This window comes from Oncorhynchus keta, chromosome 28 (assembly GCF_023373465.1).
Source record: "Oncorhynchus keta strain PuntledgeMale-10-30-2019 chromosome 28, Oket_V2, whole genome shotgun sequence".
Lineage (NCBI taxonomy): Eukaryota > Metazoa > Chordata > Actinopteri > Salmoniformes > Salmonidae > Oncorhynchus > Oncorhynchus keta.
Window position 1 is genome coordinate 74,337,773 of NC_068448.1, and position 26,715 is coordinate 74,364,487.

At 46.1% G+C, this 26,715-nt stretch overlaps 1 protein-coding gene across 1 annotated transcript in view; it reads right to left on the reverse strand.

Moving 5' to 3' along the window:
- The window catches only part of LOC118377604 (microtubule-associated protein 4-like), a 196,555-nt gene that overhangs the window by 69,650 nt on the left and 100,190 nt on the right, over positions 1-26,715 (reverse strand). The window contains exon 6 of the mRNA XM_052483937.1: positions 21,123-22,475. Coding sequence (XP_052339897.1) covers positions 21,123-22,475 — 1,353 coding nt within the window. The remainder of the gene's footprint in view (positions 1-21,122; positions 22,476-26,715) is intronic.

Here is a 26,715-nt window from a genome sequence, read left to right on the forward strand (position 1 = left end):
AGTACAGACAGCCTCGGGGAGGTGTGGAGCAGGGTAGGAGTTCTAAGGCACAGTTGTATGGACGATGGGGGGCTCTTACTGAAGGCCTCCCAGAGGTCGAAGCATTCGGGAGGGAGAGCGGAGGGAGAGCGGAGAGAGCGGAGAAGTCTTGGTCTTAAATGGATGCAGGAGGACACAGGGAGGCTCTTGGTGGGGGTCTTAGACACTTAGTCTGGCAGTCCTTACCCCAGTCTAGTAGGTGTCCCGTGGACCAGGAGAAGTGTGGGTTATGTAGTGCTAGCCAAGGGTACCCTAGGATAAGGGTGTTCACGGGAGCAGTGATCAAAAGAAATCTAAGAGTCTCTGAGTGGTTCCCCCCAACCTGCAGTAGAATGGGCTTGGTCTGATATTCCACTTGACTGGAGCCAATGTGCCATCCATCGAAGGCTTGAATCTGCAGAGGGATGATCAGTGAAATTATCTGCGGCCCGAGTCCATGAAGGCTTGAATCTGCTGACGGTTGTCCCAGTGAAGGGTTGCGGGTAGTAACAGACGGTGACTGGGTAGCCGGGAGGTAACTGCACAGCTCGTCAGGGTCTTATCCTTGTCCTGGCGAGCCCTGGCATTTCCCATCAGCTCTGGGCACGGAGATGGCCGAGACCTCCACAGTAGAAGCAGCAGCCTTCGCGCATGCGCCTGTCACTCACCTGTAGGCTCAGATGTGTGCGTCCCAGCTGCATGGGCTCCTCAATGCTGGGTTCGGGGGGCTTGTGGTGCACAGAGAACTGGGATACTTGGGTGGTATCAAAAAGGCACTGTCTCACTCGTTCTTGGAGGCAGTTGTCAATCCTGATTGCCAGCATTATCAGGGTCTCGAGGTCCTCTCCCAGTTCCCGGGAGGCCAGTTAATCCTTGATGGAGTTAGACAAACCCTGGTGGAAAGCGGTGACCAGGGCCTCCATATTCCACCCACTCTTGGCGGCAAGGGTGAGGAACTCAATGGCGAAGTCAGACACTGTTCTGGCCCCTTGGCGGATGTTGAACAGTCGGCTGGCCGCTTATTGTCCACCGACTGGGTGGTTGAAGACTCGTCGTAGCTCAGCAATGAAGTCCAATATGGAACTGCAGGATGGTGGCTGCTGTTCCCATACCGCTGTTGCCCACACCAGGGCCTTACCCAAGAGTAGAGAGATGATGTAGGCGATCATGGCCCAATCGGGCTGGAACGAGGAGGACTGTAGCTCGAACACCAGAGAACACTGAGTGAGGAACCCCTTGCATCCTCCCGGGTGTCTGTCATACCGCTCGGGGGCTGGGATCTTGGGTTCCCGGTGCAGGTTCCCTGGAGGAACTACGGCAACGTCTGTAGCACTGGGCGATGAGACGTGAACATTGGCTCCTCCTGGGTTTGAGGTTGGACTGTGGTTGGAGGGAGTCGGTAAGTGCCCGGAGGGTCTCTGATATTTGGGAGACTTGTTCTTGCTGCCGCCCCAGCAGTGCTCCTTGGTGGGTGACAACATTTTTGATCTGGGTGATCTCTGCTGGGTTCATGTTTGTGCAGAAGCTTGCTGTGACGTGGTGAGGTTCGACCCAGGTGCAGAGAGAGACCAGATGAGGAATCAGTGGTTAAGGATAAACATAATACTTTACTGAGAAACGGTAGCCGCAGGATCACAGTACACTTGAAAAAACAACAAACACAAAGTCTTAAAAACTCACTCAGGAAACGGCCACACACACACGACCGTAAACAATTCAAGCTTCTGCCAAGGACAACAGAAAACACATGTCTTATAACAGGGAAATCATAATAGGTAAATTGGACACCCCTGAGTGTCGTTAATGTCTCTAGGATGGTCTCTGCCGCTCTCTGGTGACAGGTGGAACCACGACAAGACAGACTGCTTAAAATAGTGTGCTGTTAAAAATAACATGACAATGTGCTTTGATTGCTTACCAGGAATGGATATTGAAAGGATTTATGTATGATGTAGTTGATGCTTCAGCGGGCTACTGCCTTGTAGTCAATGGGAAAGTTTTAATCTCTCCTCAGGGTCTATTTCTGAACATTGACATACAGTGTAGGTGTACGTAGAGCCATATATTTGGATTTGAAATACTTGGCTCTGGGTGTACACGTTAAGATCTGTATTATTTCCACCCATTGAGTAGCTATGGTCTGACGAGAAAATGCCTACTGCCTTCTGTAGCAGCACATTGACATTGTAATGGTCCTGCAGCATACACTGGTGCCCCTATTACAGTGTTGTAAATGGTCTGAGATCCATCTCACCATCTAACACCTTGAAATATATTTTCAATCTTGTCTGTCTTTTGTGATAAAGTCGAAACATCCAAAAACCACCTCACCGTTTTAGTCATGTTGTAGCAGACGTGCTCGGAACTCTCATCCATTTCTATTCATTATGGATGTGCTGTCGATTGGCCAATCCGCTCTGCCGACTTCACAGTCATTCCCATTCTGGGCACATATGGTCCTTGATCCATCCAACAAGCTCCCCAAATCAAGTGGGATGATTTTTGGAGGATAAATATATGTATTCACGAGTTCATGTCCAATCGATAGGACATCTTAGTAGATGGCTGCATTTCGAGGCTTAGGTTTATGAAGAGATTGATTGGGCATTTTATTTGGTTTGCCATGTAATGCTAGCATGTGGTTGTCAAGCCTTTGACCCTACAGTGATGAGACATTTCTCAATAATATCCCTCCGTAATCCAGCACCATAGTAAGAACACTGCCATTTAAATACAGCGGACGAGAGATGAGTATATAGTGTGAACCACTGCACTAAATGAATTTCTCCTTTAACCAGTACCACATCAGCTCTATTCAACCTTCAAATACAGTACGAGAGGGCGAGAATGAACTATTTCTGCCAATGAGATTAAACTGGAACCAGGACAAGCTCAAAGTAAAACACTGTCAGGTTGTTCCAGTTACGGAATCTAAAATGAATTATAGAATGTCTTCGGTTAATCAAACAGTGTTAGATGATAGGATGACATCAACGGGTTACTATAGAGACTCTGATGATAGGATGACATCAGCAGGTTACTATAGAGACTCTGATGATAGGATGACATCAGCAGGTTACTATAGAGACTCTGATGATAGGATGACATCAACGGGTTACTATAGAGACTCTGATGATAGGATGACATCAGCAGGTTACTATAGAGACTCTGATGATAGGATGACATCAACGGGTTACTATAGAGACTCTGATGATAGGATGACATCAACAGGTTACTATAGAGACTCTGATGATAGGATGACATCAACAGGTTACTATAGAGACTCTGATGATAGGATGACATCAACAGGTTACTATAGAGACTCTGATGATAGGATGACATCAACAGGTTACTATAGAGACTCTGATGATAGGATGACATCAACAGGTTACTATAGAGACTCTGATGATAGGATGACATCAACAGGTTACTATAGAGACTCTGATGATAGGATGCCATCAACGGGTTACTATAGAGACTCTGATGATAGGATGACATCAACAGGTTACTATAGAGACTCTGATGATAGGATGACATCAACAGGTTACTATAGAGACTCTGATGATAGGATGACATCAACAGGTTACTATAGAGACTCTGATGATAGGATGACATCAACAGGTTACTATAGAGACTCTGATGATAGGATGACATCAACAGGTTACTATAGAGACTCTGATGATAGGATGACATCAACAGGTTACTATAGAGACTGATGATAGGATGACATCAACAGGTTACTATAGAGACTCTGATGATAGGATGACATCAACAGGTTACTATAGAGACTCTGATGATAGGATGACATCAACAGGTTACTATAGAGACTCTGATGATAGGATGACATCAACAGGTTACTATAGAGACTCTGATGATAGGACGACATCAACAGGTTACTATAGAGACTCTGATGATAGGATGACATCAACAGGTTACTATAGAGACTCTGATGATAGGATGACATCAACAGGTTACTATAGAGACTCTGATGATAGGATGACATCAACAGGTTACTATAGAGACTCTGATGATAGGATGACATCAACAGGTTACTATAGAGACTCTGATGATAGGATGACATCAACAGGTTACTATAGAGACTCTGATGATAGGATGACATCAACAGGTTACTATAGAGACTCTGATGATAGGATGACATCAACAGGTTACTATAGAGACTCTGATGATAGGATGACATCAACAGGTTACTATAGAGACTCTGATGATAGGATGACATCAACGGGTTACTATAGAGACTGATGATAGGATGACATCAACATGTTACTATAGAGACTCTGATGATAGGATGACATCAACAGGTTACTATAGAGACTCTGATGATAGGATGACATCAACATCAACCCTATCTTCCAGGCCGGCTCGGTCCTCCCCTCCCGCTCCGTGGCTCGACGACTCATTGCGAGCTCACAGAACAGGGCTCCGGGCAGCCGAGCGGAAATGGAGGAAAACTCGCCTCCCTGCGGACCTGGCATCCTTTCGCTCCCTCCTCTCTACATTTTCCTCCTCTGTCTCTGCTGCTAAAGCCACTTTCTACCACTCTAAATTCCAAGCATCTGCCTCTAACCCTAGGAAGCTCTTTGCCACCTTCTCCTCCCTCCTGAATCCCCCCTCCTCCCTCTCTGCAGATGACTTCGTCAACCATTTTGAAAAGAAGGTCGACGACATCCGATCCTCGTTTGCTAAGTCAAACGACACCGCTGGTTCTGCTCACACTGCCCTACCCTGTGCTCTGACCTCTTTCTCCCTCTCTCTCCAGATGAAATCTTGCGTCTTGTGACGGCCGGCCGCCCAACAACCTGCCCGCTCGACCCTATCCCCTCCTCTCTTCTCCAGACCATTTCCGGAGACCTTCTCCCTTACCTCACCTCGCTCATCAACTCATCCCTGACCGCTGGCTACGTCCCTTCCGTCTTCAAGAGAGCGAGAGTTGCACCCCTTCTGAAAAAACCTACACTCGATCCCTCCGATGTCAAAAACTACAGACCAGTATCCCTTCTTTCTTTTCTCTCCAAAACTCTTGAACGTGCCGTCCTTGGCCAGCTCTCCCGCTATCTCTCTCAGAATGACCTTCTTGATCCAAATCAGTCAGGTTTCAAGACTAGTCATTCAACTGAGACTGCTCTTCTCTGTATCACGGAGGCGCTCCGCACTGCTAAAGCTAACTCTCTCTCCTCTGCTCTCATCCTTCTAGACCTATCGGCTGCCTTCGATACTGTGAACCATCAGATCCTCCTCTCCACCCTCTCCGAGTTGGGCATCTCCGGCGCGGCCCACGCTTGGATTGCGTCCTACCTGACAGGTCGCTCCTACCAGGTGGCGTGGCGAGAATCTGTCTCCTCACCACGCGCTCTCACCACTGGTGTCCCCCAGGGCTCTGTTCTAGGCCCTCTCCTATTCTCGCTATACACCAAGTCACTTGGCTCTGTCATAACCTCACATGGTCTCTCCTATCATTGCTATGCAGACGACACACAATTAATCTTCTCCTTTCCCCCTTCTGATGACCAGGTGGCGAATCGCATCTCTGCATGTCTGGCAGACATATCAGTGTGGATGACGGATCACCACCTCAAGCTGAACCTCGGCAAGACGGAGCTGCTCTTCCTCCCGGGGAAGGACTGCCCGTTCCATGATCTCGCCATCACGGTTGACAACTCCATTGTGTCCTCCTCCCAGAGCGCTAAGAACCTTGGCGTGATCCTGGACAACACCCTGTCGTTCTCAACTAACATCAAGGCGGTGGCCCGTTCCTGTAGGTTCATGCTCTACAACATCCGCAGAGTACGACCCTGCCTCACACAGGAAGCGGCGCAGGTCCTAATCCAGGCACTTGTCATCTCCCGTCTGGATTACTGCAACTCGCTGTTGGCTGGGCTCCCTGCCTGTGCCATTAAACCCCTACAACTCATCCAGAACGCTGCAGCCCGTCTGGTGTTCAACCTTCCCAAGTTCTCTCACGTCACCCCGCTCCTCCGCTCTCTCCACTGGCTTCCAGTTGAAGCTCGCATCCGCTACAAGACCATGGTGCTTGCCTACGGAGCTGTGAGGGGAACGGCACCTCAGTACCTCCAGGCTCTGATCAGGCCCTACACCCAAACAAGGGCACTGCGTTCATCCACCTCTGGCCTGCTCGCCTCCCTACCACTGAGGAAGTACAGTTCCCGCTCAGCCCAGTCAAAACTGTTCGCTGCTCTGGCTCCCCAATGGTGGAACACACTCCCTCACGACGCCAGGACAGCGGAGTCAATCACCACCTTCCGGAGACACCTGAAACCCCACCTCTTTAAGGAATACCTAGGATAGGATAAAGTAATCCTTCTCACCCCCTTAAAAGATTTAGATGCACTGTTGTAAAGTGGCTGTTCCACTGGATGTCATAAGGTGAATGCACCAATTTGTAAGTCGCTCTGGATAAGAGCGTCTGCTAAATGACTTAAATGTAAATGTAAATGTAACATGTTACTATAGAGACTCTGATGATAGGATGACATCAACGGGTTACTATAGACTCTGGGTTTGATGTTCCAATGTAGACATTTAGATTCCATCATGTCAGGTCTGTGTCAGGGGAGTGAGTGGAAGGGTAGAGGTAGAATAGCATCTCTGCTGCTCTCCTTTGCCCTGTCTGGGTAGAGATTATATTATTCGTTGACGGCAGACAGCTCCCTTCCTCATTCCCCATTGCAGACAGCCGCCCGCCGGTTTAGGAAATCACCCGATCCCAGAGCCCGTTATAGAAACAGAAACATTTCCAGGGATGCTTCATTTACATGTTTTGCATAATTAAGAGACTGATAGAGAGTGGCTGGTGCTGTAATATAGCTAAAGAGACCCCCCTTTTAGACTGATACAGAGTGGCTGGTGCTGTAATATAGCTAAAGAGACCCCCCTTTTTGACTGATACAGAGTGGCTGGTGCTGTAATATAGCTACAGTGACCCCCCATTTTAGACTGATACAGAGTGACTGGTGCTGTAATATAGCTACAGTGACCCCCCTTTTAGACTGATACAGAGTGGCTGGTGCTGTAATATAGCTACAGTGACCCCCCCCCATTTTAGACTGATACAGAGTGACTGGTGCTGTAATATAGCTACAGTGACCCCCCTTTTAGACTGATACAGAGTGGCTGGTGCTGTAATATAGCTACAGTGACCCCATTTTAGACTGATACAGAATGACTGGTGCTGTAATATAGCTACAGAGACCCCCCCCATTTTAGACTGATACAGAGTGACTGGTGCTGTAATATAGCTACAGTGACCCCCCCCTTTTAGACTGATACAGAGTGACTGGTGCTGTAATATATCTAGATCCAAGATGGCGTAGCAGTAAGTCGTCCTGTAAGTCGTCCTGTCGTGTCGTGTCCCTTGTATATATCGTTTCTTTTTCATTTTTACATATTTTTCTTTGCATATCTCTTTAAAAACATTTTGCTAAACCTAAGCTTCCAAATACTCTCCTGCAACCCGCCTCACCCAATGTAGCTATTTTTCCTAAAGTATTTATATTTACTTCGAACCGAACCCTCAACTGAAGCTAGCCAGCTAACCACCAGCTATGCTAGCGGTCTTCAGCTAACCGGTCATCAGCTAACCTTTAGCTCGGAAAGCTCTCGCCAGTTCGAACAACACGACTCTAACCAGAGCATAACGGACCTATTTATTTTTCATCCCCGGATTCCCACCGCAAGCGGAACATTTTTCAGCTGGATCTTCACAACTAGCTATCTAGCTAAACCGCAACCCCGGATGATTACTCCTGGCTAGCGTTTCCACCCACTTAGCTTGAAGCTAGCCCGGCCAGAGCACCTGTGCTACCACCGTAGCATACTCCTGGGCTACAATACCCGGGCCCACGACCGGTCTATCGATGTCACCGCATGAAGAGGAATAAACAGACTCACCCCATCGCAACGTCCCCCAAAGGCTAACTCTCTAGCCCTTGCTAGCTAATTCGGCCTGCTAACTGCAAGCTTGTTTAGCTCCGGTCCGCTAACTGCTACCTTGTTTAGTCCCGGCCTACGAACTGTCAGCTTGTTAGCACAGGCCTGCTAACCGTCTGAATCGCCGCGTCCCAAACACTCACTGGACCCATATTTACTTTCTATCTCTTTTCGATTTTTAATTTGTTTACACCTTCCGGAAACCTGCCTCATCCAATGTGATACGGAATCGCTATTATTTTTAATTTTTAGAACAGCTAACTAGCTACAAGCTATTTAGTCATTGTTAGTTTTTTAAACCTGGATAACACTCGCCAGTCCAGCTTCCCTGCCCATCCACCGCTGCCCCCCTAGACACTGATCTCTTGGCTACATAGCTGATGCACGCTGGACTGTCCATTAATCACGGTACTCCATTCTGCTTGTTTGTTTTATCTGTCGGCCCCGTTGCCTAGTCAACGCCATTTTACCTGCTGTTTGTTGTGCTAGCTGATTAGCTGTTGTTGTCTCACCTACTGCTTTAGCTAGCTTTCCCAATTCAACACCTGTGATTACTGTATGCCTCGCTGTATGTCTCGCTCAAATGTCAATATGCCTTGTATACTGTTGTTCAGGTTAGTTATCATTGTTTTAGTTCACAATGGAGCCCCAAGTTCCACTCTTCATACCCCTGATACCTCCTTTGTCCCACCTCTCACACATGCGGTGACCTCACCCATTACAACCAGCATGTCCAGAGATACAACCTCTCTCATCATCACCCAGTGCCTGGGCTTACCTCCGCTGTACCCGCACCCCACCATACCCCTGTCTGCGCATTATGCCCTGAATATATTCTACCATGCCCAGAAACCTGCCCCTCTAATTCTCTGTCCCCAACGCTCTCGGCGACCAGTTTTGATAGCCTTTAGCCGCACCCTCATACTACTTCTTCTCTGTTCCGCGGGTGATGTGGAGGTAAACCCAGGCCCTGCATGTCCCCAGGCACCCTCATTTGTTGACTTCTGTGATCGAAAAAGCCTTGGTTTCATGCATGTCAACATCAGAAGCCTCCTCCCTAAGTTTGTTTTACTCACTGCTTTAGCACACTCCCTGATGTCCTTGCCGTGTCTGAATCCTGGCTCAGGAAGGCCACCAAAAATTCAGAGATTTCCATACCAAAGGGGGAGGAGTTGCAGTCTACTGCAGAGATAGCCTGCAAAGTAATGTCATACTTTCCAGGTCCATACCCAAACAGTTCGAACTACTAATTTTGAAAATTACTCTCCAGAAATAAGTCTCTCACTGTTGCCGTCTGCTACCGACCCCCCTCAGCTCCCTCCCCCATCTAGCTTCAGAGTTTATTCTGTTAGGTGACCTAAACTGGGATATGCTTAACACCCCGGCAGTCCTACAATCTAAGCTAGATGCCCTCAATCTCACACAAATCATCAAGGAACCCAGCAGGTACAACCCTAACTCTGTAAACAAGGGCACCCTCATAGACGTCATCCTGACCAACTGGCCCTCCAAATACACCTCCGCTGTCTTCAACCAGGATCTCAGCGATCACTGCCTCATTGCCTGTATCCGCTACGGAGCCGCAGTCAAACGACCACCCCTCATCACTGTCAAACGCTCCCTAAAACACTTCTGTGAGCAGGCCTTTCTAATCGACCTGGCCCGGGTATCCTGGAAGGACATTGACCTCATCCCGTCAGTTGAGGATGCCTGGTCATTCTTTAAAAGTAACTTCCTCACCATTTTAGATAAGCATGCTCCGTTCAAAAAATGAAGAACTGAGAACAGATACAGCCCTTGGTTCACTCCAGACCTGACTGCCCTCGACCAGCACAAAAACATCCTTTGTGTTTTGGGGTGTGTGTGTGTGTTTGTGTGTGTGTGTGTGTGTGTGTGTGTGTGTGTGTGTGTGTGTGTGTGTGTGTGTGTGTGTGTGTGTGTGTGTGTGTGTGTGTGTGTGTGTGTGTGTGTGTGTTGGGGTGTGTCACTGATAAAGTGCTTTTAGCCTCAGCCTACTTTCTCAGTATCAGTCGCCATCCCCATGGCAACATAAACTGCTGCTCAGTCACCATGGCAACTAGCCAGACCCTCCCCCCTCACCAAAGGTGCATGTAGAACTGTCTATCACTGTAAATGTCTCCCACTGTAACTGTCTTATCACTTTAACTGTCTCCCACTGTAACTGTCTCCCACTGTAACTGTCTACCACTGTAACTGTCTACCACTGTCTACTACTGTAACTGTCTACCACTGTAACTGTCTACTACTGTAACTGTAACTGTCTACTACTGTAACTGTAGCTGTCTACTACTGTAACTGTAGCTGTCTACTACTGTAACTGTAACTGTCTACTACTGTAACTGTTTATTACTGTAACTGTAACTGTCTACTACTGTAACTGTCTACTAATGTAACTGTCTATCACTATCTACCACTGTAACTGTCTACTACTGTAACTGTCTACCACTGTAACTGCCTATCACTGTAACTGTCTACCACTGTAACTGTAACTGTCTACTACTGTAACTGTAGCTGTCTACTACTGTAACTGTAACTGTCTACCACTGTAACTGTCTATCACTGTAACTGTCTACTACTGTAACTGTAGCTGTCTACTACTGTAACTGTAGCTGTCTACTACTGTAACTGTAGCTGTCTATCACTGTAACTGTCTACTTCTGTAACTGTATATCACTGTAACTGTCTGTCACTGTAACTGTCTATCACTGTAACTGTCTGTCACTGTAACTGTCTGTCACTGTAACCGTTTATCACTGTAACCGTCTATCACTGTAACTGTCTACCACTGTAACTGTCTACCACTGTAACTGTCTACCACTGTAACTGTAGCTGTCTACTACTGTAACTGTAACTGTATATCACTGTAACTGTCTCCCACTGTAACTGTCTATCACTGTAACTGTCTGTCACTGTAACTGTCTGTCACTGTAACCGTTTATCACTGTAACCGTCTATCACTGTAACTGTCTACCACTGTAACTGTCTACCACTGTCTACTAATGTAACTGTCTACTACTGTAACTGTAACTGTCTACTACTGTAACTGTAGCTGTCTACTACTGTAACTGTAGCTGTCTACTACTGTAACTGTAACTGTCTACCACTGTAACTGTCTATCACTGTAACTGTCTACTACTGTAACTGTAGCTGTCTACTACTGTAACTGTAGCTGTCTACTACTGTAACTGTAGCTGTCTATCACTGTAACTGTCTACTTCTGTAACTGTATATCACTGTAACTGTCTGTCACTGTAACTGTCTATCACTGTAACTGTCTGTCACTGTAACTGTCTGTCACTGTAACCGTTTATCACTGTAACCGTCTATCACTGTAACTGTCTACCACTGTAACTGTCTACCACTGTAACTGTCTACCACTGTAACTGTAGCTGTCTACTACTGTAACTGTAACTGTATATCACTGTAACTGTCTCCCACTGTAACTGTCTATCACTGTAACTGTCTGTCACTGTAACTGTCTGTCACTGTAACCGTTTATCACTGTAACCGTCTATCACTGTAACTGTCTACCACTGTAACTGTCTACCACTGTCTACTAATGTAACTGTCTACTACTGTAACTGTAACTGTCTACTACTGTAACTGTAGCTGTCTACTACTGTAACTGTAGCTGTCTACTACTGTAACTGTAACTGTCTACTTCTGTAACTGTTTATTACTGTAACTGTATCTGTCTACTACTGTAACTGTCTACAACAGTAACTGCCTATCACCGTAACTGTCTACCACTGTAACTGTCTATCACTGTAACTGCCTATCACTGTAACTGTCTACCACAGTAACTGCCTATCACCGTAACTGTCTAATAATGTAAAGGTCTACCACTGTAACTGTCTATCACTGTAACTGCCTATCACTGTAACTGTAACTATCTACAACTGTAACTGTCTATCACTGTAACTGTAACGGTTACCACTGTAACTGTCTACTACTGTAACTGTCGACTAATGTAACTGTCTATCACTGTAACTGTCTACCACTGTAACTGTCTATCACTGTAACTGTCTATCACTGTCTATCACTGTGACTGCCTATCACTGTAACTGTCTATCACTGTAACTGTCTACTACTGTAACTGTCTACTACTGTAACTGTCTATCACTGTAACTCAACTACTGTAACTGTCTATCACTGTAACTGTCTACTTCTGTAACTGTCTACCACTGAAACTGTCTACGAATGTAACTGTCTATCACTGTGACTGCCTACCACTGTAACTGTCTACCACTGAAACTGTCTACGAATGTAACTGTCTACCACTGTAGCTGTCTACTACTGTAACTGTCTACTACTGTAGCTGTCTACTACTGTTGCTGTCTACTACTGTAACTGTCTACTACTGTAACTGTCTTACACTGTAATGTTCTACCACTGTAACGGACTACCACTGTAACTATCTACTACTGTAACTAACTGTCTACCACTGTAACTGTCTACCCCTGTAATGATCTACTACAGTAACTTTAACTGTCCACAACTGTAACGGTCTACTAATGTAACTGTCTGCCACAGTAACTGTCTACCACTGTAACTGTATATTAACTTAACTGTCTACCATTGTAACTGTCTAATAATGTAACTCTCTAGCACAGTAACGGTCTACCACTGTAACTGCCTACCACTGTAACTGCCTATTTACTGTAACTGTAACTGTCAACTACTGTCACTGTCTATCACTGTAACTGTCTACTACTGTAACTGTCTACTACTGTAACTGTCTATCACTGTCTACCACTGTAACTGTCTACTACTGTAACTGTCTACTAATGTAACTGTCTATCACTATCTACTACTGTAACGGTCTACTACTGTAACTGTAACTGTCAATCACTGTAACTGTCTACTACTGTAACTGTCTGTCTATCACTGTCTAACACTGTAGCTGTCTATCACTGTAACTGTCAATCACTGTGACTGTCTACTACTGTAACTGTCTATCACTGTAACTGTAACTGTCTCCCACTGTAACTGTCTACCACGGGTACTGTCAACCACTGGAACTGTCTACCATTGTAACTGTCTACCACGGGAACTGTCTACCATTGGAACTGTCTACCACGGGTACTGTCTACCATTGGAACTGTCTACCATGGGAACTGTCTACCATGGGAACTGTCTACCACGGGAACTGTCTACCATTGGAACTGTCTACCACGGGAACTGTCTACCATTGGAACTGTCTACCATTGGAACTGTCTACCACTGGAACTGTCTACCATTGGAACTGTCTACCATTGGAACTGTCTACCATTGGAACTGTCTACCACGGGAACTGTCTACCATTGGAACTGTCTATCATTGGAACTGTCTACCATTGGAACTGTCTACCACTGGAACTGTCTATCATTGGAACTGTCTACCATTGGAACTGTCTACCACTGGAACTGTCTACCATTGGAACTGTCTACCACTGGAACTGTCTACCATTGGAACTGTCTACCACAGGAACTGTCTACCATTGTAACTGTCTACCACGGGAACTGTCTACCATTGGAACTGTCTACCACGGGAACTGTCTACCATTGGAACTGTCTACCATTGGAACTGTCTACCACGGAAACTGTCTACCATTGGAACTGTCTACCACGGGAACTGTCTACCATTGGAACTGTCTACCATGGGAACTGTCTACCATTGGAACTGTCTACCATTGGAACTGTCTACCATTGGAACTGTCTACCACGGGAACTGTCTACCATTGGAACTGTCTACCACGGGACTGTCTACCATTGGAACTGTCTACCATTGGAACTGTCTACCACGGGACTGTCTACCATTGGAACTGTCTACCACGGGAACTGTCTACTACTGTAACTGTCTATCACTGTAACTGTAACTGTCTCCCACTGTAACTGTCAACCACTGGAACTGTCTACCATTGGAACTGTCTACCATTGTAACTGGAACTGTCTACCATTGGAACTGGAACTGTCTACCATTGGAACTGTCTACCATTGTAACTGGAACTGTCTACCATTGTAACTGGAACTGTCTACCATTGGAACTGGAACTGTCTACCATTGGAACTGTCTACCATTGTAACTGGAACTGTCTACCATTGTAACTGGAACTGTCTACCATTGTAACTGGAACTGTCTAACATTGGAACTGGAACTGTCTACCATTGGAACTGGAACTGTCTACCATTGGAACTGTCTATCACTGTAACTATAACTGTCTAACATTGGAACTGTCTACCATTGGAACTGTCAACCACTGGAACTTTCAACCACGGGAACTGTCTACCACGGGACCTGTCAGCAATCTGACCTTTCCTACCATTTTCACTACATTCATATTTCTGCAGTTATACAATATTACATCATTCCATTTGAATTCAAGTCCATATTAATTCGTCTGCCATTCATAAACACTCCCATGGTGCTTTTTCAAGCCTTATATAGCCAATGTAAGCCTTATATAGCCAATGCAAGCCTTAGACAACCAATGTAAGCCTTATATAGCCAATGCAAGCCTTAGACAACCAATGTAAGCCTTATATAGCCAATGCAAGCCTTAGACAACCAATGCAAGCCTTATTTAGCCAATGTAAGCCCATAGGGATTTCATTATTCACATATCATTGTCTAGTTCACAGAAAACAACAATTGTCTGTCACACTGTGTTGGAGTGTGGAGACCAAGTCGCCTTATGACAGCTCACACACACACACACACACACACACACACACACACACACACACACACACACACACACACACACACACACACACACACACACACACACACACACACACACACACACACACACACACACACACACACAGCACACACACACGCACACACACACACACACACACACACACACACATTCTCTCAGAGGAAGAGAGAAATCAAGGCCTCGCTGTGCTTTGCAATGCTGCTGAGAGCCAGCGGAGCAGCCCTGTTGTGGATAGATTTGTCTGTCTCTACGGGGGCTGTGACAGAAGCCTTTTTTATAACCCCAGGCCCTGAGCCCACACCTGAGCGCCCAGCTCTCATCAACACGCCACATCAGCTCGTCGCTGAAAATATCTAATTTACATAAATATTCACACCCCTGAGTCAAGAATCACCTTTAGGAGCGATTACAGGTGTAAGTCTTTAAGGGTAAGTCTATAAGACATTTGCACACCTGGATCGTACATTATTTGTCCTTTATTCTTTAAAAAATGTTCAAGCTCAGTCAAATGGGTGTTGGGCATTGCTAGACATCCATTCTAAAAGCCATAGATTTTCAAGACGATTTAAGACAAACTCTAACTAGGCCACTCAGGAACATTCAGTGTCATCTTGGTAAGCAACTCCAGTGTATATTTGTAGGTTATTGTCGTGTTGGAATTTGTCTCCCAGTGTCTTTTGGAAAGCCGACTGAAGCAAGTTTTCCTCTAGCATTTTGTCTGTGCTTAGCTATTTTAATTTAATTTAATTTTACCTTTATTTAACCAGGCAAGTCAGTTAAGAACACATTCTTATTTTCAATGACAGCCTGGGAACAGTGGGTTAACTGCCTGTTCAGGGGCAGAACGACAGATTTGTACCTTGTCAGCTTGGGGGTTTGAACTCGCAACCTTCCGGTTACTAGTCCGACGCTCTAACCACTAGGCTACCCTGCCGCTATATTCAATGTATCCTAAAAAACTCTTTAGTCCTTAGTCCTTGCCGATGACAAGCATACCCATAACATGATGCAGCCACCACCTTGCTTGAAAATATAAAGAGTGGTACTCAGTGATGTGCTGTGTTGGATTTGCCCCAAACATAACACTTATGTTATGTTGTATGCAGGACATAAATGTAATTTATTTGCCCAATTTTTGGTAGTTTTACATTAGTGGATTATTGCAAACAGGATGAATGTTTTGAAATATTTTCACTATGTCATTTAGGTTAGTATTGTAGAGTAACTACAATGTTGTTGATCTATCCTCCATGCTCTCCTATCACAGCCATTAAACCGTGTAACTGTTTTAATGTCACCATTGGCCTCATTGCAAAATCCCTGAGCGGTTTCTTCCCTCTCCAGCAACTGAGTTAAGAAGGACGCCTGTACCTTTGTAGTGACTGGGTGTATTGATAAACCATCCAAAGTGTACTGAATAACTTCACCATGCTCAGAGGAATATTCAATGTCTGCTTTTTTGTATTTACATTTTTTATCAACTAATATGTGCCCTTTTTGCGAGGCCTTGGAAAAGCCCCCTGGTCTTTGTGGTTGAAACTGTGTTTGAAATTCACTGCTTGACTGAGGGACCTTAAAGATAATTGTAGGTGTGGGGTAGAGAAAATACTATTATTAGGCACAGTCCATGCAACTTATTATGTCATTTTTAAAGCACATTTTTACTCCTGAACTTATTTAGGCTTGCTATAACAAAGGGGTTGAATACTTATTGACTCAAGACACTTTAGCTTTTCATTTTTAATTAATTTGTAAAAATTCCCCACAAAATTATGACACTTTTACATTATACGATATTGTATGTAGGCCAGTGACACAACATCTCAATTGAATACATGTGTTCTTCACCACTCTAATCTACTGTGTTCTTCACCACTCTAATCTACTGTGTTCTTCACCACTCTAATCTACTGTGTTCTTCACCACTCTAATCTACTGTGTTCTTCACCACTCTAATCTACTGTGTTCTTCACCACTCTGATCTACTGTGTTCTTCACCACTCTAATCTACTGTGTTCTTCACCACTCTAATCTACTGTGTTCTTCACCACTCTAATCTACTGTGTTCTTCACCACTCTAATCTACTGTGTTCTTCACCACTCTAATCTACTGTGTTCTTCACCATCTAATCTACTGTGTTCTTCACCACTCTGATCTACTGTGTTCTTCAATCTACTACTGTGTTCTTCACCACTCTGATCTACTGTGTTCTTCACCACTCTAATCTACTGTGTTCTTCACCACTCTAATCTACTGTGTTCTTCACCACTCTAATCTACTGTGTTCTTCACCACTCTAATCTACTGTGTTCTTCACCACTCTAATCTACTGTGTTCTTCACCACTCTGATCTACTGTGTTCTTCACCACTCTACTAATCTACTGTGTTCTTCACCCCTACTGTGTTCTTCACCCCTAATCTACTGTGTTCTTCACCACTCTAATCTACTGTGTTCTTCACCACTCTAATCTACTGTGTTCTTCACCACTCTAATCTACTGTGTTCTTCACCACTCTGATCTACTGTGTTCTTCACCACTCTAATCTACTGTGTTCTTCACCACTCTAATCTACTGTGTTCTTCACCCCTCTGATCTACTGTGTTCTTCACCACTCTAATCTACTGTGTTCTTTACCCCTCTAATCTACTGTCCCTCCTAGGATCCTGTCCGTCAACGGCCCATTGAAAGAATCCGCCCCCCCAGGAACATGTGAAAAACACTTTAGATAATAATAGGTGGCTGAAATATTTATGCCGCTTGATGTTTTGGGTTGCCGGCCTAAAATAACCCCAGTGACTCAGCTTTGAGGGACTTTATGTTGCTGTGTGCAGCCAAAGTGACATGAGGACAACGTGGGAGCACATTGGTGGCACGTGGGCACCGTTATCCAGGATGACACCTCTGTTTTGGGGCTGTCCTCCTCCCGCCGCCCTCCAAAAGGCAGAGTTATCAGACTGACAGCCTCAACTCAAAGCCACAATGCTGGATGAAAACAATCCCAGCACTGCTTGAATTATGTAAACCACAGAAATCACACCAATATTACATTGGTTCACAGGTGGTCAGGTGGTCGGGTGGGGGTGGAGGGTTGTGTATGGGAATGGGGGGGGGCAAGGATATGTTCCTTATTGGTTGGTCTATAAATATGCTAATGATATGCCAATTCAGCATCAGTTGATAGAACATTCCGAAATACCATGGAAATGATTGCATCATAATACCAATTGCCAGGGTTGGAGCTTCCAAGCCTGTTCTACTTATTCTAATTCTATGGACGACACACACAGACAACACACACAGACTGCTGTTGGGCTCATCCCGCCCCTCATCCCCAAAGAAATAGCATGCTGGGTGAGGGACGGGAGACAGCGGCCCAGTCTCCTGTCTCCTACAGGGCCTAAATAGCACCGTCAGTGACACAGCTCCACCCCGGCACACTGACAAAGAGGACAAATTACAAAGGGGCAACAGAGACAGCTGTGTCTGTTCCAAAAACGCACACGCACACAAGCTATTAATCTCCAAGAACAGAACGCAACTGTTAAAAGTCTGTTATTTCACCCCCCTACACAATTTGTGTTACCCTTGTAGATGAACAATGGACCCTGTTGCAATGGCTGACTCAAAGTGCCAGACGAAATGAAGCACTTTTTTTCCCCTTAGGAAATTGATCAAAAACAACTTCATTGTCAGTCGACACACTCCACTGTTCCCCTATCTATCTCCACAGGTCAATAACGGCCTCACGTCTCATCACAATGAATCTCTGTCTGCAACGAGCCCATTGAGGATGCCACAGGCAGGAAATGATGCAGGATTAGACGGTAAACTGAATCTCCTGTCCAATTCTTCATTAAGCATAGCGGTTCCCACTGAGCCTCGTTTTAACGTGTCAACGACATCTATTTATATACCGGCAGCTCATTGGTCGCCCGCATAAACATAAATATTTCACAAGCTACTCGACGGGCAGTTTCTCCAAAGTGAATCAGAAGGTGTCGCGACTTTTATAACTCTCCATTACCGAGGAACCCCGAGGCCAAAACATACAAATAAATGGGTGTAGTTTGGGAAGTAGGCACCTGATGGTGAAGTTGGCGTCTAATTGGCTGTATCTTGAGGGGCATGTACTGTACACATGGCAAATGTCGCTACACTTAGAATAAACCTGTGCTAAAGAACTGACTGCAATGCTTGTTTATCACTTGCTCCTGTGAGCGTCTAGTTCTTCATCTGATGTCAGTACCACCGACTGAAAGGAAAGGGGAGTACCTAGTCAGTTGTACAACAGAAAGGGGGGATACCTAGTCAGTTGTACAACAGAAAGGGGGATACCTAGTCAGTTGTACAACAGAAAGGGGGGATACCTAGTCAGTTGTACAACAGAAAGGGGGATACCTAGTCAGTTGTACAACAGAAAGGGAGGTACCTAGTCAGTTGTACAACAGAAAGGGGGATACCTAGTCAGTTGTACAAGAAAGGGGGGATACCTAGTCAGTTGTACAACAGAAAGGGTGGTACCTAGTCAGAAACAGAAAGGGGGATACCTAGTCAGTTGTACAACAGAAAGGGGATACCTAGTCAGTTGTACAACAGAAAGGGGGATACCTAGTCAGTTGTACAACAGAAAGGGGATACCTAGTCAGTTGTACAACAGAAAGGGGATACCTAGTCAGTTGTACAACAGAAAGGGGATACCTAGTTGTACAACAGAAAGGGGGATACCTAGTCAGTTGTACAACAGAAAGGGGGATAGTTGTACAACAGAAAGGGGGGATACCTAGTCAGTTGTACAACAGAAAGGGGGATACCTAGTCAGTTGTACAACAGAAAGGGGGATACCTAGTCAGTTGTACAACAGAAAGGGGGGATACCTAGTCAGTTGTACAACAGAAAGGGGGATACCTAGTCAGTTGTACAACAGAAAGGGGGATACCTAGTCAGTTGTACAACAGAAAGGGGGATACCTAGTCAGTTGTACAACAGAAAGGGGGGATACCTAGTCAGTTGTACAACAGAAAGGGGGATACCTAGTCAGTTGTACAACAGAAAGGGGGATACCTAGTCAGTTGAACAACAGAAAGGGGGGTACCTAGTCAGTTGTACAACAGAAAGGGGGGATACCTAGTCAGTTGTACAACATAAAGGGGATACCTAGTCAGTTGTACAACATAAAGGGGGATACCTAGTCAGTTGTACAACAGAAAGGGGGATACCTAGTCAGTTGTACAACAGAAAGGGGATGGGATCTTTAGTGACCACAGAGAATCAGGAGACCTGCTTAATGTTCCATCTGAAAGACAGCACCCTACACAGGGCAACATCCCCAATCACTGCCCTGGGGCATTCTTTTTAGACCAGAGGAAATAGTGCCTCCTACTGGCCCTCCAACACCACTTCCAACAGCATCTGGTCCTAAAACAACATCTCTCTCAATACTATTCTATATTCCACTTTAATGTCTAGTGTCCCCCGCCTGTCGCTGAATACAGTATATATCTACCCTGGCCTGGACATAGTCACAGCACCTGCAATCCCTGACAGACTTATCACATTGATTTATCCATGGATTCAGCCTCAAGCCATCTGTTTTCAGCCCTGTCTCGCCCTGTCTTGAAGGGGTTTGTGTCACTATGGCGCATTGCAACACAAGACTTTCCTACAATCTATTTAAACAATGTTCCACAATCTATTTCCCACAATCTACACCCATAAAGATCACGTATATTTCCTGACTCACCTGTTGTGGTGGCCGTCGTGGAGGCAGAAGGGAATCGGCAGGACATGGAACGAAAGAAAGAGGCAATAACAATCAACATGTGACCTGATTTGAGTGTATATTCATTCAGACATGTTTTTGGTTAGTGAGCGGTCATGCATTGCAGTGGTTTTGACAAAACATCAACAGAGAACTGTTTAGAGGCTCCTCTCTGAACGAAATGTTAGCTATAGAAGAGACAGCGTGGAGGGAACATTTTAATTCAACAGAGAGGATAAGAAGACATGAAGAAGTCATGGACCTTCAACATACTAGACTAAGAAAGACACCGGGACACAGCAGAAAGGAAGACAGAAAGAGAGAGAGAGGTTTGGTGATGAAAGAAAATGGCAGTGAAACTGGTGACACCGCAATGTGGTGAGTGTGTGTGGTAGTTAGTAGCACACCCTGGACCACACAGGGTTAATGAGAACACTCCAGCACTGCCCAGACGCAGCAGTGCCTTGTGGGTAAGAGGAAACTCCCCAAAAAAGCTAAACCACGCCCCTCGGACAGAGTGTATCTTAGTTAGTCAGTCAGGCTGTCTAGACTGGGCTATTGGGTCGGTCCCAGCCCAGCCGTAGAGCTACATGCCCATGCAAGGTATTGGTGGACTCTAATCCTCCTGGTGAACATCACACGCCACTGCAACAAACCTTCAGACATTGGGGTCACCACCACGGTGAGGGGCTCTGTGGGGTTGGCAAAGCAGGGGAAGAAAGACTGGGCGGTGGGGTTCAGACTGGAACCTGGTGAGGTGGGGCTTTTGGTGGAAGTTGAGGAGGAGGAGCGGGACTTCTTGGGTATCTTCTGTGATGGGGATTTGGCCTTTTTGCCCCCCCTGGGGTAGAATTCAGGCACGGTTTTGGGGGAGCGGAGCGGGACTGGGCTGGGTGTGTCGAAGGCCAGGCCCACAGGTAGGGAGTGCCCTGGAGTGATGTCACTGAACTCAAAGCAGTTGTTGTTGAAGTGGTAGTCGTTGATGAGCCAGGAGCTGTCGGAGGGGGAGAAAGGGGGTGCGGTCGCTGTGAGCTCACTAGGCTTCTCCAATGGTGATAGGCCACTATCTGGTTGGTGGGTGGGGCTAAAACTCACAGCATCTTCAATATGGACATCCTGCATTGAGGTGTCATGATCAAACATCACTTTGACCCCTGACTCATGAACTAGGGAATCTAGGGAAAAAGTTGGGGAGAAAGCCTCTTTGTCATTACCCAGGCTGGCAGTCTCTGTATCCATAAGCAGGTCTTGGTAGCTGGCGGTGAATGGGTCTCCAGGACATGTGGGGAAGGAGCCTCTGGGCGAAAAGTCTCCCTGACTGGTGGGGATGGAGACGGGGGTGGTAGGCAGGAGATCGCAGGCCATGGCAGGTGGAGGGGAGGTTGTGGCCATGAGAGGAAGCAGATTCTGGGTGAGAGATGAAGGGAAGAGGTCTTCACTGGCAGGGATCAGACCCATGTCACCCATGCTAGAGCAGGGGTTCTCCAGGCGCCGGGGGTGGACGATGGGGGGCGCTAGTTGGTCTAACACCCCCTCGGGTAGGTGAGCTGCAGAGGAGGGCACGAAGGGCTCGGCTGTAAACCCCCACTCTTCTGGAAGCTTCTTCCTGCTCTTGCCCCTCTTTCCCCTGCCTCCACTCCTCCCTGGCTCTTCCCGCTCCCAGCCCCCCACCATCCTGTCCCTGTCCTTGCGGGGGGTGACCCTGTGGTGGCCCTCTGACGGGATCTCAGCCTGAGTCTCCGGTTGGCCCCTGTCGTACACCTCGTCTCGGGGCCTCCTCTTCTTCTTCTTCTTCTGCTGTTGTTGTTGTTTGCAGTCATTTCCCTCGTTGCTCTCCATCTCCTCCCCCATGGCCAAGGCCTCTTGGTGGGGCCAGCCACAGTCAGGAAGGTCCTCGGGGCTGGCCGCCAGGTGGCTTGCATGGTGACTGATCATTGTGGAGGAGCTTGGGGTGAACGGCAGGTCGGTGGGAATGCAAACCTTGTCTGTCCAGCCATCGCCCAGGGCACCTTGTTTGTGAAGAGGGAAGAGAGTTTATAGTAGGCATATACAGTGCATAAGTATTCAGACGCCTGGACTTTTTCCACATTTTGTTAAAGCCTTATTCTAAAATGTATGAAATTGTGTTTTTTTTCTCATCAATCTACACACAATACCCCAAAATGACAAAGCAAAAACAGGTTTTTAGAAATTTTTGCAGTTTTGCAAATTTTCAGGTCTCTCTAAGCATGTTCAATCGGGTTCAAGTCCGGGCTCTGGCAGGGCCACTCAAGGACATTCAGAGACTTGTTCCGAAGCCACTCCTGCGTTGTCTTGGCTGTGTGCTTATGGTCGTTGTCCTGTTAGAAGGTGAACCTTCTCCCCAGTCTGAGGTCCTGAGCACTCTGGGGCAATTTTTCATCAAGGATCTCTCTGTACTTTGCTCCATTCATTTCCCCTCGATCTTGACTAGTCTTCCAGTCCCTGCCACTGAAAAACATCCCCACAGCATGATGCTGCCACCACCATGCTTTACTGTAGGGATGGTGACAGGTTTCCTCCAGACGTGACGCTTGGCATTCAGGGCAAAGAGTTCAATCTTGGTTTCATCGGACCAGAGAATTTTGTTTCTAACGCTCTGAGAGTCTTTTGGTGCCTTCAGGCAAACTCCCAAGTGGACTGTCATGTGCATTTTACTGAAGAGTGGTTTCCATCTGGCCACTCTACCATAAAGGCCTGATTGGTGGAGGGCTGCAGAGATGATTGTCCTTCTGGAAGGTTCTCCCATCTCCACAGAGGAACTCTAGAGCTCTGTCAGAGTGACCATCGGGTTCTTGGTCACTTCCCTGACCAAAGCCGTTCTTCCCCGATTGCTCAGTCTGGCCGAGCTGCCAGCTCTAGTAAGAGTCTCGGTGGTTCTAAACTTCTTCCATTTAAGAATGATGGAGGCCACTGTGTTCTTGGGGACCTTCAATGCTGGAGACATGTTTTGGTACCCTTACCCAGATCTGTGCCTTGACACAATCCTCTCTCAGGGCTCTACGGACAATTCCTTCAACCTCACGGATTGGTGTTGGCTTTGACATGCACAGTCAACTGTGGGACATTATATAGACAGGTGTGTGCCTTTCCAAATCATGTCCAATCAATTGAATTTACCACAGGTGGACTCCAATCAAGTTGTAGTAACATCTCAAGGATGATCAATGGAAACAGGATGCACGTGAGCTCAATTGATAGTCTCATAGCAAAGGGTCTGAATACGTATGTAAATGAGGTATTTCTGTTTACATTTTTGCATAAAAAAAAACAGTTTTCGCTTTGTCATTATGGGATACTGTGTGTAGATTGCTGAGGATTTTTATTGTTGACATCCATTTTAGAATAAGGCTGTAACATAACAAAATGTGGAAAAAGTCAAAGGGTCTGAATACTTTCCAAAAGACACTGTACTCACTCTTTCACTCCCTCTCGCAAAGCATTTCTCATCCAGACAAAAGCTTGCACTTCAAAGTGCTCAAAACCACATTCAACAGTGCAGTCTAAGACATGAGAGTAGTAACAGTCACAGTGTGCAGCTGTGGACGCTCATTGGAGTTCCGTTCAACGTAACTGAACTGGCTCTGTACGGGTGTCGCTGCAACTTGTCACTGAACACTCAAAATGCAACCATGGATTTAAATCAGGCATTCTAATTGGCCCGTTGCCTTTGTTCTCCTGTGTGAATGAATAGTCACAGGGAGGGATTTAAGGGTGATACTGTGACTCAGTGTTACCCTAGGGACATGCTGGAGTACTGAATGGGATTTTAGGAGGGGGAGAAAGATGTGTTTATTTCATAGTGTGTTCATAGTGTGTTCATAGTGTGGTCATAGTGTGTGGGTGATTGAATGCAAGAAATACAAACATAAACAAAGGTATTGGTCAAGTACACAGAAACGGGCACAGTACAATACACAGTACAATACACAGTACAATACACAGTACAATACACAGTACAATACACAGTACCATGCACAAACATAAAAACAGCTTTGAAAAGCAGGAAACACAAAATATCTTTGTACATTTCGAGAACAACATTGTGCAGTAAATCAGACATAGAGTTTTATTTAAGCAATAAGGCCAGAGGGGGTGTGGTATATGGTCAATATACCACGGTCAATGTGGCGTGCCTGGACACAGCTCTTAGCCGTGCTATATTGGCCATATATCACAAACCCCTGAGGTGCCTTATTGCCATTATAAACTGGTTACCAACGTAATTAGAGCAGTAAAAAAAATACATGTTTTGTCATACACATGGTAATACGGTTTGATATACCACGGCTGTCAGCCAATCAGCATTCAGGACCCGAACCACCCAGTTTATAATGTACAGTATAGCCATCCATTAAGGTCAATCATATTGATACAGGCTGATTCTTTTTCCGGACTGTTTGGAATGATGAGGTAGCTAGTTCAATTCTAGAACCCTGTGCTGCCAAGTTGCTCAGTAAAGCTGTGCTCGTTCTGAGGAAAGGAGGAATGGAGGGATGGAGCGATGGAGGGGGATGGGATTTAGAGGAATGATTACCCAAGGCTGGATCAATGTGCCTTGGTTGTCTCTCAGATTGGTGGAACTCTAACGGAGCATCTCTTTGTGGTGCCCTATAACGTTTCTCTCTCTCTAGTCGTATTTTTACATGAATCAACCACACACACACACACACACACACACACACACACACACACACACACACACACACACACACACACACACACACACACACACACACACACACACACACACACACACACACACACACACACACACACACACACACACACACTACAAGACTGACGTAATATGTTAGAGCAGAGAAGGGTGACAGTAAAGCAGCACTTAGAGCCGTTCCCTCGAAGCTCTGGAGAGCTGTTAATGTGGTGAACAGCAACAGGAAGGTGGTCGTGGTGGTTCTCTCTATGTACAGAACCATGGTTTGATGTGGTACAGCATCCCTGGCTCCATGACAAATGCAGTGGAAGGATGTCATGTACTGGGAGTCACTGAAACACTTCTGTTCCACTGGGTTCCTTCTCCTCGCAACCTCGCTCTGCGCACACACCCGTAGCTAGCTAACTACCATGCTAGGCTAACGGTAACATTGGGAAACATAAGGCAGCTCACCATAACCATGACTAAGACGTGACACATTTAATGCGCAATGACTTCTGCAGCAGAGGACGTTTTGTTTGCTAATTGTTGTGGTTGTTATGAGTTAGAGTGTCTCTGACGAGGGAGGGGTGTGCTGCATTGTTGAGTCATGACAGCCAGGACACTTTTTTCCCCCTCACTAGCAAGAAGGGTCTTTCAGGAATAAACACGAACGCAATATGCATTCAGATATTGTACTGATCAAATTAGTTTTGCCATATCGAGTTCCCGAATGAATTATTCTCTACGACAAAGCCAAGCTCTGGAGTCTGGATTCATTCCAGAGGCAGGATACCTGCAAAGTTTATCTTTCACCCTCAGGCCTTCAATCTGTTTGCTTCCTACAGTTCTTTCACACAAACAGGCTAGTGGGACACAGTACAGACCACTTCCTGCGTAGTAACCTAACACTGGGACACGGTACAGACCACTTCCTGTGTAGTAACCTAACACTGGGTCTTAGTTGTGCTATAGCCATGTGAACCCTGGGGTATTAGGAGAATGCTGAGTGACAATAGCCACAATATTATGACATACAGTATTCTATATCATCGGAAGGTCTGCGGTGTAAGGTATTCCCAGCAGGGGTTTCCCCCGGTGAGTGGCGTGAGAGAACCACAGCTCTAGCGCCTCTCAGTGGACAAGAGAGGGTATTAGCAAAGAAGCTACATTTACATTTTTTAATTTGACCTTTTATTTAACTAGGCAAGTCAGTTAAGAACAAATTATTATTTTCAATGACAGCCTAGGAACAGTGGGTTAACTGCCTGTTCAGGGGCAGAATGACAGATTTGTACCTTGTCAGCTCGGGATTTGAACTTGCAACCTTCAGGTTACGAGTCCAACGCTCTAACCACTAGGCTACCCTGCCGTTGGTGCCCCGTGTGAGGACGCTCTAATCTAGTCTACACGGGAGTGTAGTTGGGGTTGGACTGGGAGATGAACCCCACAGGATGGGGTATTCCTGATGCTCTAAGCCCATAAAGCCCTCAGCCAAAACCCAGACCTCATCAAATGAACTGGGCACGAGGTATGGAGGAGGGGTAGGGGCTGGATGCCGCTGGGAATACCGG